Source organism: Equus asinus, chromosome 3, assembly GCF_041296235.1.
Source record: "Equus asinus isolate D_3611 breed Donkey chromosome 3, EquAss-T2T_v2, whole genome shotgun sequence".
NCBI classification, from domain to species: Eukaryota; Metazoa; Chordata; class Mammalia; order Perissodactyla; family Equidae; genus Equus; species Equus asinus.
The window spans coordinates 30002651-30015000 of NC_091792.1; the positions used below are offsets into that span (position 1 = coordinate 30002651).

The 12350-nt window shown below is 42.7% G+C and overlaps 1 protein-coding gene across 3 annotated transcripts; it reads right to left on the bottom strand.

Annotated features, from left to right (window-relative positions):
• Positions 1–366: 366 nt before the first annotated feature.
• On the bottom strand, positions 367–9050 carry UCP1 (uncoupling protein 1). Of its 3 annotated transcripts, XM_014837661.3 has the most exons (6): positions 8911–9050; positions 7997–8195; positions 4271–4465; positions 4070–4171; positions 3108–3288; positions 367–946 (listed from the first exon to the last, which is right to left on the bottom strand). In XM_014837661.3, the coding sequence occupies exons 3-6, from the start codon at positions 4386–4388 to the stop codon at positions 832–834; spliced, it is 516 nt and encodes a 171-aa protein (XP_014693147.3). In that variant the 5' UTR covers positions 4389–4465; positions 7997–8195; positions 8911–9050; the 3' UTR covers positions 367–831. The 3 variants fall into 3 exon arrangements, with proteins under 3 accessions (XP_014693147.3, XP_070360886.1, XP_070360887.1); XM_070504785.1 differs by lacking the exons at positions 7997–8195; positions 8911–9050 and adding an exon at positions 6972–7107; XM_070504786.1 differs by lacking the exon at positions 8911–9050 and having other exon boundaries at positions 688–946; positions 3108–3180; positions 7997–8136.
• Between the last annotated feature and the right edge of the window lie 3300 nt (positions 9051–12350).

Here is a 12350-nt window from a genome sequence, read left to right on the forward strand (position 1 = left end):
CAGGTGTTGATGAATTTAACTTTCCTGGAAAGATGCCATGAAGATTCATTTTTATTTCAGTAGGAGTCTCAGACTATTCCTCTGTCAAATCAAAGGTACCTTCTAGCTCAAAAATTCTGTAATTCTAGGATAGATAGCATGATTCTAATAACAGACATGCCCAAATGAATATAGTGTCTTAGATTAGAAGTTATTATAGATGCCATAAAATACAGACTCTAAAAATTAAAAATCTGTACTAAATAACATTTAAAGTAGGTTTCTGCCTATTGATTCTAAAGACGTTCACTTGCTATTGGGAAATTCAATAATCTAGGTGAACTTCAACTCTAACATTCAGATATAGATCCCAAAAGACACACTTTTAAAGGTGTTAGCAATACTTTATTGAATATATTAACTGACAACTGGATTAATAAATAGAAAGAAAATGGTAATGTTTTCTTTGATAACTGTTCATTTTTAAGTATTTATAAATATAAAATGCATTTCACTTAGTTTTCTGTCAGTTTGATTTATAATTAAAACATGTTAAACATCTTCATATTTAATCATAAAACTCCCCCCCCCCCCAAACAAATAGTCAATCAAATGGAGTAACTTATCTGGACATTACATTTGCCAGGTTGTATAGTGAGTGTTTTGCTTCCCCCTCCTTAAAACACAGAATAAGTTACAAGAAATGAGTATTAATTAAAAAAAAAAAAGTCCGAACTCTCTACCAGAATTCCTTTATCTTCTTAGAGTAAAATAAAGTGAACAAATTTTTTTTTTAATTATCCAGTCAGCTAAGATTCCCACTGGTATGTTGCACCCTTTTCCTGAAGATGATTATGTGGCACAGTCCCTGGTCTGCGTTGACTTCATCAATTCTCGCTTCAGCTGTTCAAAGCACACAAACATGATGACATGCCAGGATCCGAGTCGCAAGAAGGAAGGCACAAATCTGGAAAAGTGCATGTCACCCTTCTGTTAGTCTCCTTGAAATTCTTACAGCTATTATAGTACAGGCAGCTAATGCTTCTCATTTTACGACTCTTCTCAAATGAAGATGCTTAAAAGTACCCATTATTCGTCTTTCCCTACTCTGCCTAAAATGAAGCGTCATCTAGACGATACTGCTTCCAAACGACAAAACCCAGATGATCACATCTATGCAAGCACATAAACGTCCTTCATTCCCACCAGACCAGAGCGTGTCTCCTTTCTGACTTGGCCTTTTTCAATAACTTTCCTCCTTTTTTGAAGGGAGAAGAAATTTTTGTTTTGTTTTGCTTTGCTCTCTGAATGGAAGGAAGGAGAACTATTAAAAGAGGAAGTGAGAGGAGAAAGCAAAGAAGTGAGAAGTAAACGGACCATTTTCCAGAGTCAAGAAAAGAGGGCTGTCTAGATCTTGGCAATTCTTGTTCTTAGACTGTCAAGGGGCTAAGTGCATGTTTTTGTTTTTTTGGTTGTTTTTAAGAATTCTACCAAACTATGCAGACCAAATGATTGATTTTGAATGCCTGTTTGCAGCAATGAAATATTCCAGGAGGAAAAGATGTCATCAATTAAATCTGCCTTGGTCTATAAAAATCGTCCCCCAAAGGCTTTTTTTTTTTAGGTCTCGGTGTATTTCTCCTGCCCCTCGGATGTGTGTGTGCGTGCACACACGCGCATGCTTTAATTGTGGTAAAATAGACATAACATAAATTTACAATTTTAACTGTATAATTCAGTAGCATAAAGTACATTCACATTGTGAGCAACCATCACCACTATCCATCTGCAGAACTTTTTGGTTTTCCCTAACTGAAACTCTACACCCATAAACAATACCTCCCCACTCCTCCCTCCCCTCAACCCCTGGTAACCAACACTCCACCTTCTGTGTCTATGAATTTGACTGCAAAGTTACTGCAATAAGTAGAATCATACAGTATTTGTCCTGTGTCTGGCTCATTTTATTTAGCATATGTTTTCAGGGTTCATCCTTGTTGTAGCATGTATCCCCAAAAGGTTTTAAATTTGAAAAGAATAGAAGTATTGTTAAATGCTTAATGGTTAATAACTGGCGTATCCATTTTAAGTTAATTTTACAATATATTTCACTTGTGTTAATGTATCATAAGTACACATTATGGTGAATTGGAACCTTGTGTACATTTATGCTTATTTTATTTTTATATTTTTCTTTCTTTCTTTCTTTTTGAGGAAGATTAGCCCTGAGCTAACATGTGCTGCCAATCCTCCTCTTTTTGCTGAGGAAGACTGGCCCTGAGCTAACATCCATGCCCATCTTCCTCTATTTTATATGTGGGACGCCTACCACAGCCTGGCTTGCCAAGTGGTGCCATGTCCGCACCCAGGATCCAAACCAAACCGGCGAACCCCAGGCCACTGAAGCTGAGTATGCACACTTAACCGCTGCGCCACTGAGCTGACCCCTATGCTTATTTTAAAAGGTCTGAGGCATTATCTTATAATTTTAAAGGATTATAGAATTTTATCTTATCACTAGTTTAAACAAAAACACTTATATCCATAAATTAGTTCATACTGTATTTTCTTAGGAAGGTATTTTCCAATATAATATTGCTTTATGGGAAAATATGATGTACTACACAATACTAGTTTCTAGCTGAGTGTAATAATTACCCAAACCACATCATTTTCTGCATCACTTCCCTAGGTCAGTTGCAATGATTTTTTTCTGGTTTAGCTTTAATACAATCTAAATATCTGAGTCCATCAAATTAAAATAGTGAAAATCAAATCTTATTTTCTCATAGCCTTCCATTATGATTTCCCTCCACTTTATAGTTCTTCTGCCCAGAGAAGGCAAAATACTGTCTACATTTCCAATAGATTGGGACCAAGGAGAGGTCAATGATTTCAAATGAGCCTCTCTGAGCAAGGTTGAGAAAAATTTAATATCACAGCCTTTAATTTTCAGGCGCAGCAGAATTGGTGGATTGGAGAAATTTATAGCAAGGAAAAGTAGACACTAAGTATCCTGCATATACTAAGGCTGGTCAGCTACATGCCAATTGTTTAGACAAGATAGTGTCCCAAAGCACACAGATACCCTGACCACAACATTATAGATATGGAAGATCATATCCTACCCTTTGAAAAAAGCTGACGGTCCTTCCTTAGTGAGCATTGTCGTTGCACAGTTGGGCACACTTGTGTACTGTCCTGGTGGAGAATTAACAAATGTGGTTTTCACCATGTCCACTGTAGAAGACAGAACTGTTGCACAAAATCTGGCGATGACAGCCGACACAAAGTGGCAAGGTACATCATCTAACATGGATCAGTGAAACAGGTCGACATCAGTTTAGGGAGGGGTTTGTAGTTTTTAGTTATCTATCAAATCTTGTAAAGCTGTTGATAATAGGAGGTCAATGCAGGTGTCTTATACATAAAGAAAATATAATAAGGAAGGTTACACTTATACTAGAAAAAGATGGTATGTACTACATGGTATAGTGGATTTTAAGTGCCTTTAGGAAAATAACCTGTCAGTTTTCTCTGTGCCCTCAGGGTATGGCAGAAAGCCCAATATATAGGCATCTAATACTTTTTGACTGAATTAAAGTCATTGTCCAAGGAGAGGTTCAATGTCTCTAGAACCTGTTAGGATATTATTTTTAAGAACATATCCAATGGTACTACTTTTTGGATGAGACCACTGATGACCTCTTATATAACCAGCTCATTTGGATACAGTACAGAATGGACTCACCTCCTGAGTTCTGCTTTATAAAGAATAAAATGCTAACAGAAGTCCCATATGTTCGTATTAAATAAGAACTGCTGATGTAAGAATACAGGTGCATTTTGTTTTTGTCGCAAAAAAATTTTATTGCAGCTAAACTTCTAAAACTCAGGGTTTCAGTCTTTTTCTGCTTCTCAAAAGTTATATCTAATATTCAAAATTACTTAACTTCTTAAAGAGGAAACTATTACTATTAAGGGATTTGATATAATGTGGCTGGAGAAGTTCTAAGGTGAAATTGTAAATTTTTATATTTACAGTTATTAAAACAATTAGAATTTTTATTTTTTATATAAAAAAAGTTACCTGCTAATAGTTGGTTTTTCACAAGGGCCTCCTTCATTAGGTCATGGGTTACTAGCTCTGTACAATTGATGATGACATTTCTTGTCAGATTGAGAGTGGTCCCTGGGAAAAAGAAAATGTTTAATAACTCCATTACATGATAAAGTGCTGATTGGACGTATGTGTTTTAAGGATTATAAAATCCATCTTGAAGTTAGTTACCTTTCCAAAGACCCGTCCAGCCTTCTGTTGTTGCTGTAATTCTGTAGGCATTATAAGTCCCAGTGTAGCGAGGTTTGGGACCATGCAGATGGCTCTGCGCTTGAAGTCTGACCTTCATGACCTCGGTGGGTTGCCCAATGAATACTGCCACTCCTCCAGTCGTTAGGCCAGCTGAGACCTTGCTTCCTAAACTAGCTGTTATTATTCAGAGAGAAAAAATATTTATCAAGCAAAAGAGAAAAAAAATCGAGGCCCAGAATGCATGTATGCCTTTTTAATTTTTAGTGGTTAATACTGCTGTGTCTTTATATCTTTTCTACTTCCCTAATGCTGGTGCATGTGTTGATCATGTACTAAATATGCACCAAATCATAGTGGGCTAGAAGACTTCAAATTGACTGAAATTTTTTAAAAATGAAGACTTTCAAGTAAAAAAGAAAACATAATGCCTATTTAAACAGTGCCTTAGTTCTTTCCTATATTTACTCTCTGTTTCAGTATTTCCCAACCGGGAGGAGGCACCAGTCACCAATGACTTAGTCTTCCTCCCATCAATGGTAATGTTAATTACTGGACTTGGGGGTCTTCGGAAAAGCCTCAGTGGACAAACAGCCCCAATATGGGATGTCAAGTGGGGTCAGACTACAACAGACTACCAAAGGGACAAAAATAAGCTGATAAAGTGATTTTTGACTTGAAATTTTGAAAAATTAGCTTAAGTTACTCCAGATAGATATCATTTAATAAAACCACAAATAGTCTTGCAGCCCCATGCCCATTCCTATAATTAAAGATAAAGTATGAATCGATAACATTTGCTCCTCAAGGACTTTCTTGGTCTCTCTAACTCTGTTTCCTAATCTGTAAAATGGAGATAGTTATCTTCCTCACAGTCATTGTGTGAGTTAAAATAATATCAACATAGCACTTAACACACTATCTTGCATATGGGAAGTACAGCAATTCTTTTCATTACCATTATGAGTGTACTCTTCTCTCATCACGGTCAGGAGCTGAGCATGTAATAGATAACCATCTTTTAATTGGCACCATCATGTCGTTACAATTCCCTTCACTTTTGGCCCACATTTCTAATCTCATTCTGATGCACTCATCCTCTCTTCCAGGCCTCTTTCCATTTCCCCATCAAGCTCCTTGGGAGAGAGGCTATGTTCTTTGTTTTCACATCTCATGACCCATTTCCTCCTCAACCCTCTACAGTCTAGCTTCCACCCCCATTGCTCTGCTGAAGATGTTTTTGCTAAAGAAACCCATGAGCTTTTATTGTTAGGTACATTGATCACTTTTCGGTCCTTTCCACACTAGATCTCTCTGCTCAGTTTGACCCTGCTGATAGTTCCTCCTGTGACTCCTTGGAATCCAGATGTTTCTCCTAAACTCATGCGATAGCTGGACATTACCTGTCAATGCGTCCTAAACTGAATTTCTTACCTTTCCCTTTAAGGCGGTTTCTGTATTCCCTCCCTCAATGAATGGTATCTTTAGCCTGAAATTTGGAAGTCATCTTATATTCCTACCTTTCCCTTACGCCTTACTTCCAGTTGTCCCAGGTTCAATTATACTCCCTAAATCTTTCAATTGACCTCTCTTCCCCTTCCTTATTGCCATTGCTTCAGCATATCCCGATCATTTCTAACTTACCCCTTTCTTTCCCTTTTTCTATACATTCTCTATACTACAGCCCAAGTGATGTTTGAAAATATAAATGGTTTATGCCACTCCTCTGCTTAACATTTTCAATGCCTTCCCATCACTGTAAGCATAAAATCCAAATTCCTTAGCGTGGCCTGCACGGTCTCTTGTGATCTGACTCCTTTCTGGCTTCACCTCTCCCTCCTTGCCAGCTTGTCTCCCCTCTCTGCGGTGTGTGTTCTCGCCACTCCTCTCGCAGTCTTTGTACTGACCTTCATTCTAATGGAAGGTCTTTTCTCACCACTTTGCCTGTTTACCCCTATTGTCATTCAAGACTCATTCAGACATCAAGTCTTCAGGAAAATCCTGCATGGCCATGCCCAAAAGGCTAGGTTAAATGTTCCTCTTCCGTGTGCCCCAGGGGCCCGTAATTACTTCTGACACAGCATGCGTCACAGCATGTAACCATCTATTAACTGGGCCTCCCCCAGACCCCACACTCTGAAGTGTAGCTCTTGCCTAGAGAGATATTTGTCATCTGTGCATCTCATACAGTTTCTGGCACATGGCAGCTCAATAAAGCTAACTAAATGAATGGAATAGGCATAGCATAGAATACTGGCAAAATATGTCCTATTAATTTGGCGTCTAAAGTCCCCAACAATTGGTTAGAACAGTAAATTGTGGAAAAAAACCACCAGAATGGGCAGCTTTACATCCTTTGGGTTTCTTCTCTTGCTACATCTATAAACAGACAATGTAGTATTGATCTAGAAACATCCAGATTTTATCTTTACTTTGGAAGTACCTGTGTAGATAAACTTAAATTTATATGTTTGTATAAACAATATTTATAACATGTCCCATAAGGTCATGTTATGCAAAGGTTACTTAAAACAGAAATGATGAAATCTGCCTAGGCAATGGGTTATCATATTCATTTTACCATCAGTACACCTTCTCTCTGGATGGTGTGCTCCACAAGAAAGTGCCTCTGATATTTGCTAGCTGAGTGGTCTTGAGATTACTTAACTTTTCTGATACTCACTTTCCCCACCTGAAAATGGGGATAACAGTTTGTATCCCACAGCATCGTCGTATGGTTGAATGATGCACCAAATCACATGCAAGCTGCAGGGGGCAGGACAGTGCAGTGCTTATGAGCCTGGGCTCAGAGGCCAGACTGCCTGGGCTTGAACTCTTGCTCTGCCCCTTTCCAACTGTGTGACCTTGGCAAGTTAAAAAACTGCTCTGTGCTTCAATTTTTCCACTTGTTAAAGGATAAAAATAATAATATCTTTCCAGTGGTGATGTATCGAGGCACTTAGAACAGTGTCCGGCTCCTAGGAAGCACTCAATAAACGCTAACTAAACTGACAGAAATTCTTGGTATTCACCGCACTCAAGAAACATTAGTTTCCTTTTCTTCTTCCCTTAAACAAACTCACTACAGCTGAAGTCCACTTTTTCTTCTTTGGTCTTCCCCAGCATTAGAGACCTTACAAGGAACCTCTTAAAGGAAAAGAGTCTTTTCTCATCCTTTCAACTCTCCTCACGAGGTCTGGTTTTCTTCTCTTTAAACCAAAGACTTTCAAATTTGGTGCATACCAAAAGTTTGTGAAAACACGGATTCTGTGGTCCCAACTTGAACCATTCAGATTCAGGGGACATGGTAGTCCTCAGCACCTGGATTTTTAGCAATCTCCACTGGTGTTTCTGTGAGACTTCGCTGTTTGGGGAACTTTGATTTAAACATTATTTTCCAGCCCATCCATCGTCTCCAGACAGATATCCAAATTAGGCACAAAACTTCCATGACTGACTGGGTGATTTTTACACGTATAAACCTGCATCTGAAAAATCAACTTTGCACTCTTCTCCTTCTTTCTATGAACAGTGAGTACCAAGCTAATTTTTTTGGGGGGTTGGGGTGGAGAGAAGTTCAAATATTGATGTTGGCTTGCCAATTTGTTATGAAGACCACAAGCCTGTATTGTAACATTTTTTGAACAGAGCTGGGCCCAGGACGTGTCTCTCTGACTGTCTGCCCTCCCAGGAATGCTCATGGCTTACTTTCTTTCCCTGTGGTGAAGAACTCCTGGACCGTATCATAGAGGCCAATCCTCAGAGAGGCGAAGCTTATTTATCTCTGGAGGCCAGCAGGCAGCCCGCTGTAGAGTTTCATTGGCCCTTCTGTTTTTGCCAGAGTGGTGATTGTCCCCAGGATACCGTTATACCTCAGGGCACTGGAGGTCTGGCGCTCGCCTTGGATCTGGAAATGAGAAAGGTACAGGTCAGAGGGAAGTAAGAATTGAGTGAGGGGTCTTACCTGGTGAAAAAACAAAGACTGGCATCAGGCTGGCCTCCGTGGAGAAAGTTCAAGCGAAGATTTTTTCCCCTTTGTGTTCCTATTTTCAGTTCCTTTTCCCTTCTCAGCAACATCTCCCCCAATATATCTATATCTGTATCTGTATCTATATATCTATATATGTACATCTGTATCTGTGTCCATATCTCTATCTATAATCTACGGAGAGAAAGAATCTGGCTACAATGCACATTTTGAACATTCTCTCCCCTGCCCTCCCCGCCCCCAACTCTCCAGAACCCCTAAGACAGTAAGGAAGGTGCCCTTGCCCAACCCAAGAAAGAAAGAGAAAGAGCCTGGCTTGCAAACTCGGGAGGGGCTGATATTCTCAGCTCTTAGAACATTTAGTGCACCCTTACTTTGGAGGAGTTTGGCCATAGTCATGGTCAATTCATCCTCCTTGACCCTTGTGGTTTTTCGGTTAATTCTGGAAAAGTTCCGGTTTCCCATCCTAAAACCTCCGTCCGTCCGACGACCAGCCAAAATGTTTTTAAGGTGGCCACGAGCCTTGCTTAACTGAGAAACGGTGGTTAAACGACACCCGGAATCAAAGGGGCGCCCACCATAGGCGTCCCCTCGGGGCCCTGAGAAGCCTCCCCGTCCCCATCGCGCTCGCCACCTGCAGCCGGACTTTGGCCGTGTCCAGCGGGAAGGCGATCACGTCCGCCACGCAGGCCGCCACTCCAGCCGAGAAGATCTTGACCGCCATGGTCGGGGGCGGGTCCGAGGCTGTGGGCCCCACCATCCTCGCTCAGAGCGGACCGACGCGCCGGAGCACGGGGAGAACGGCTCCAGCCCCGAGGGTGGAAGTCCTCCCTGTCTGCGCGCTGCGGTCCGGCGCGGGCGGCAAACTCGCTCTCCCCGACCCCGGGGACGGGGGGCGGCCGGCAGCCTCGGCGGGGCCGCGGGCCCTCGACGGCAGGCGGAGCGCAGAGTGGGGCCGAGTCGGGCGGCGCCTCCCTTCCCTCCTTCGTGTCGGAAGGACCCACGGCGCCCAGGCTGGCAGCGCCTGTGCGCCCTGCCCACCGCGGGTGGCTTATGTAGCTGGTCAGTCGAGCTCTCAGAAGACAAGGGCGTGAGACCCGCCAGGGGCGTGTCCTGAGGCGCCGGGCCCCTCCCACTGCGCTCTCCTCGCTCCGCGCCTGGGGAGTCACCCTCCGCTCCGAAGGCTCTCGCTGCGCACCTGGCCGCCGGCGCCCTGCATGCGCGGCACCTTCGAGGCCTCTGCCAACCTTCAGCTGCGCGCCCCTGGCTGGGAAGGGGAGCCGGTGGGGCTCCACGAAACAAGCGCGATCGCAGTGATGCTGGTAAAAGGTTCTGCGCAGCCGGAGCTCTCCAAGGCAAGCATGGGGCGTTCCTCTTATTCCTGACTCCCCAGGAACCTTGCCGGCACCATCTCGGCTCAACTTCCCTTTCCTCTCCTTCTAACTTCTCGTCGTCCCTTCTTTCCAGCCACCAAATCCAGACTTGGAAAAGTCCCGGGCAGAAACCAGGAACACTGTGAACTTTTAAAAGAAATAAAGTGTTTCGTCTGAACTTTTTGTAGGAGAATGTCAGATGAGATCGTAGACATACTAGAAAGCAAACAGCAAGTTGCTAAAGCGCTATACAAAGGGAATATCACTCGCTCCTTTTAATTCCATTTCTTAGGGGAGTGCGGTGGAAAGGACACCGGCAGGTCGCTTGGCTCCAGGTGCAGCTCCGCCGCTCACCTGCTCCGTGACCCTGGGCTATTCATCTTTACTCCCGCTTTTGCTTCCATCTGAGTAGAAGGTGGTTCCGGAGCTCCGCCCGGTGTGAAATCCTGCTGCTAACTTAACTGTAGTGATAAATTGAACTTTGTAATGTGTGTTTGTTGTGGGAGCAGGAGCTTTTCCTCCTTCTATCCTTGTGCAAAGATTTATTTTGAGAGTTCATTTATTCTTTTGATCCAGGAGCAGGGAATAAGATATGAAGCCCCTAGAGAATAATTTCCAAGTCCTGTCTAAGACCACGTTGTGTGTACTGTGCAAGAAGCCATTCCTAAGGGGCTTCAAGGGAGGTCGTGCTCGAGGGACGTGGAGGAAGTCAACGTTAAAGGTAGGATGGGCTCTGGATAAACAGAGAAGAGAAGGAGGCTGCTGTGGGTTTTCTCCTCTGCAAACACCTGTTGAAATAAACAGCACCTAACGCAAGTAAACGGCATGCATGCAGCAAAGATGTTGGGGAAAGCAGAGTGACTATTGGGGAATACGTTCTGTTGTCCTGACTGGGAAATTGGAAGGTGAGGAAGAAGGAGAGAGGCAGAGTAAGCAGCTGGTAAGACGTGAAGCTGTAGAAGCCACATGAGACCCTGAGAGCTGACCATGAAAGATCTATTCTGAATGTAGCTTCATGTTATCACCTCATGCCTGTGTAGTACTTTATAGATTGTAAAGTGCTGCCACAAAAATGTCGCATTGAATCTGGTAGACAATACAGTTTTATGAAGGGTTGGATATGGAGTCAAAGATTTTCAGAGATGACTGCAGGTTTAAGAACCTGGGTAGGAGGCTTGGTGATGGTACCCGCTGATTGTCATGAGGCATTTGGTAAGGGGAGGCGGTTTTAGGGACAAGAAGATGAGATCAGCTTTTAAAGTCTTGGAATTATTTGAAGAGAAGGGTGTTTATCATAGGCAAAGAGCTACCATAGGAAACTACACATAGCGTGCTAAGAGAGCAAGAAATCAGAGCTGGGCAGTATTTGGGAGTCAGCAATATGAATGTGATGAAAGAGGGTGCCATTTGCATGGGAGAAAGTACAATGGGACTAGGAAAAGGGGTCAAGGACCAAGCCATAGAGGTACCCAGAGTTATGGTCTGGGACGAACAGCTTGGTCAAAGGTAAAGTTAGGAAAAGAAACAGAGAGAGCCAGCCCGTGGCATAGTGGTTAAGTGTGGCGTGCTCTGTTTCAGTGGCTCAGGTTCATGGGTTCAGATCCTGATTGCGGACCTACACTACTTGTTAGCCATGCTGTGGCAGCAACCCAAATATAAAATAAAGGAAAAAAAGAGTATCCAGTCATAGACCCGTGGTATTTGAGAACATAGTTAAGGAAGAATGAGGTCTTAACTAGTGTGAAGTTTAGAAGAATGTCAAAATAGGACAAAAACAAAGAAAAGCCTATTGGATTTGGCTCTAACAGTATTGGTCATCTTAGGGAGGGCCGCTGTGGCGGAGTTATTAGGTTGTGAGGCTGATGGCTAAGCAGAGATTGAGAATGTTTGGCATACTATGACTAAATGTATAAAAGGGGAGCATTTTTCCTGCTAACTCTAGTGAACCTCTGCCATCAAAAGGTTAATCACCAACCCACAACCAAACCCTAGCCCTGAATCCTTCACAGTGATTCCATCTGTAGTGGTTTTACAGCATAATCTCAAATTCCTCCCATGAAAGAGTGAGAGTCCATGTCCCTTCCCCTTGTATCTGGGCAGGCTTATGAATGCGTTGACCAATAGAATAAGACAGAACTGAGCTATGTGGGTTTCTGAGGCTGGATTGTGAAAGTCCTTTCAGCTTCTGTCTTATTCATTGGAACACTTGAAGCCCTGGGCCACCATGTAAGAAACACAACTTCTCTGAGGCTGTCGTACTGGAGGGGCCCCATGTCTGTACTTCCAGCCCTCCCCACCAAGGCACCAGACATGAGACTGCAACTATCTTGGACTCTTCAGATAAACCCACCTGCCAGCTGAATACCACCAAGTAATCTTTGTCAGTGTCAGTAAGGCAGAATAATCATTCAGCTGAGCCCTGCCCAAATTCCTGAGCCATAAAATTGTGAGATATAATGAAATGGTTGTTAGTTTAAGCTGGAATATCACCTTTCCTGTTCTGAGAAGTTGGGAGCAGCATGTACCCTCTCTTTGCCCTTCCCCCTAACACTCCCTTCATGATGAGGAGTTGGATGCAGTGGGTGGGTTTGGAATCTTTGGACTTGGACATAAAAAGAAGTCATAGCATATTTTGAAGGAGAAGCAGGGTAAACTGAAAGTTGTTTTGTTTCCATAAGGCGTGTGTTTGCATGGTATAAAG

Bases quoted from the DNA above. Each gene is read 5' to 3' on its own strand.
- UCP1 (XM_014837661.3), bottom strand. From the start codon at position 4,388: ATGAAGGTCAGACTTCAAGCGCAGAGCCATCTGCATGGTCCCAAACCT. The intron at 4,172-4,270 runs GTAACTAACTTC...TCTTTTTCCCAG, and splicing joins CTGGACGGGTCTTTGGAAAG to GGACCACTCTCAATCTGACA. The intron at 947-3,107 runs GTAGGATATGAT...GCACTTTTCCAG, and splicing joins CCGTCAGCTTTTTTCAAAGG to ATTTGTGCCTTCCTTCTTGC.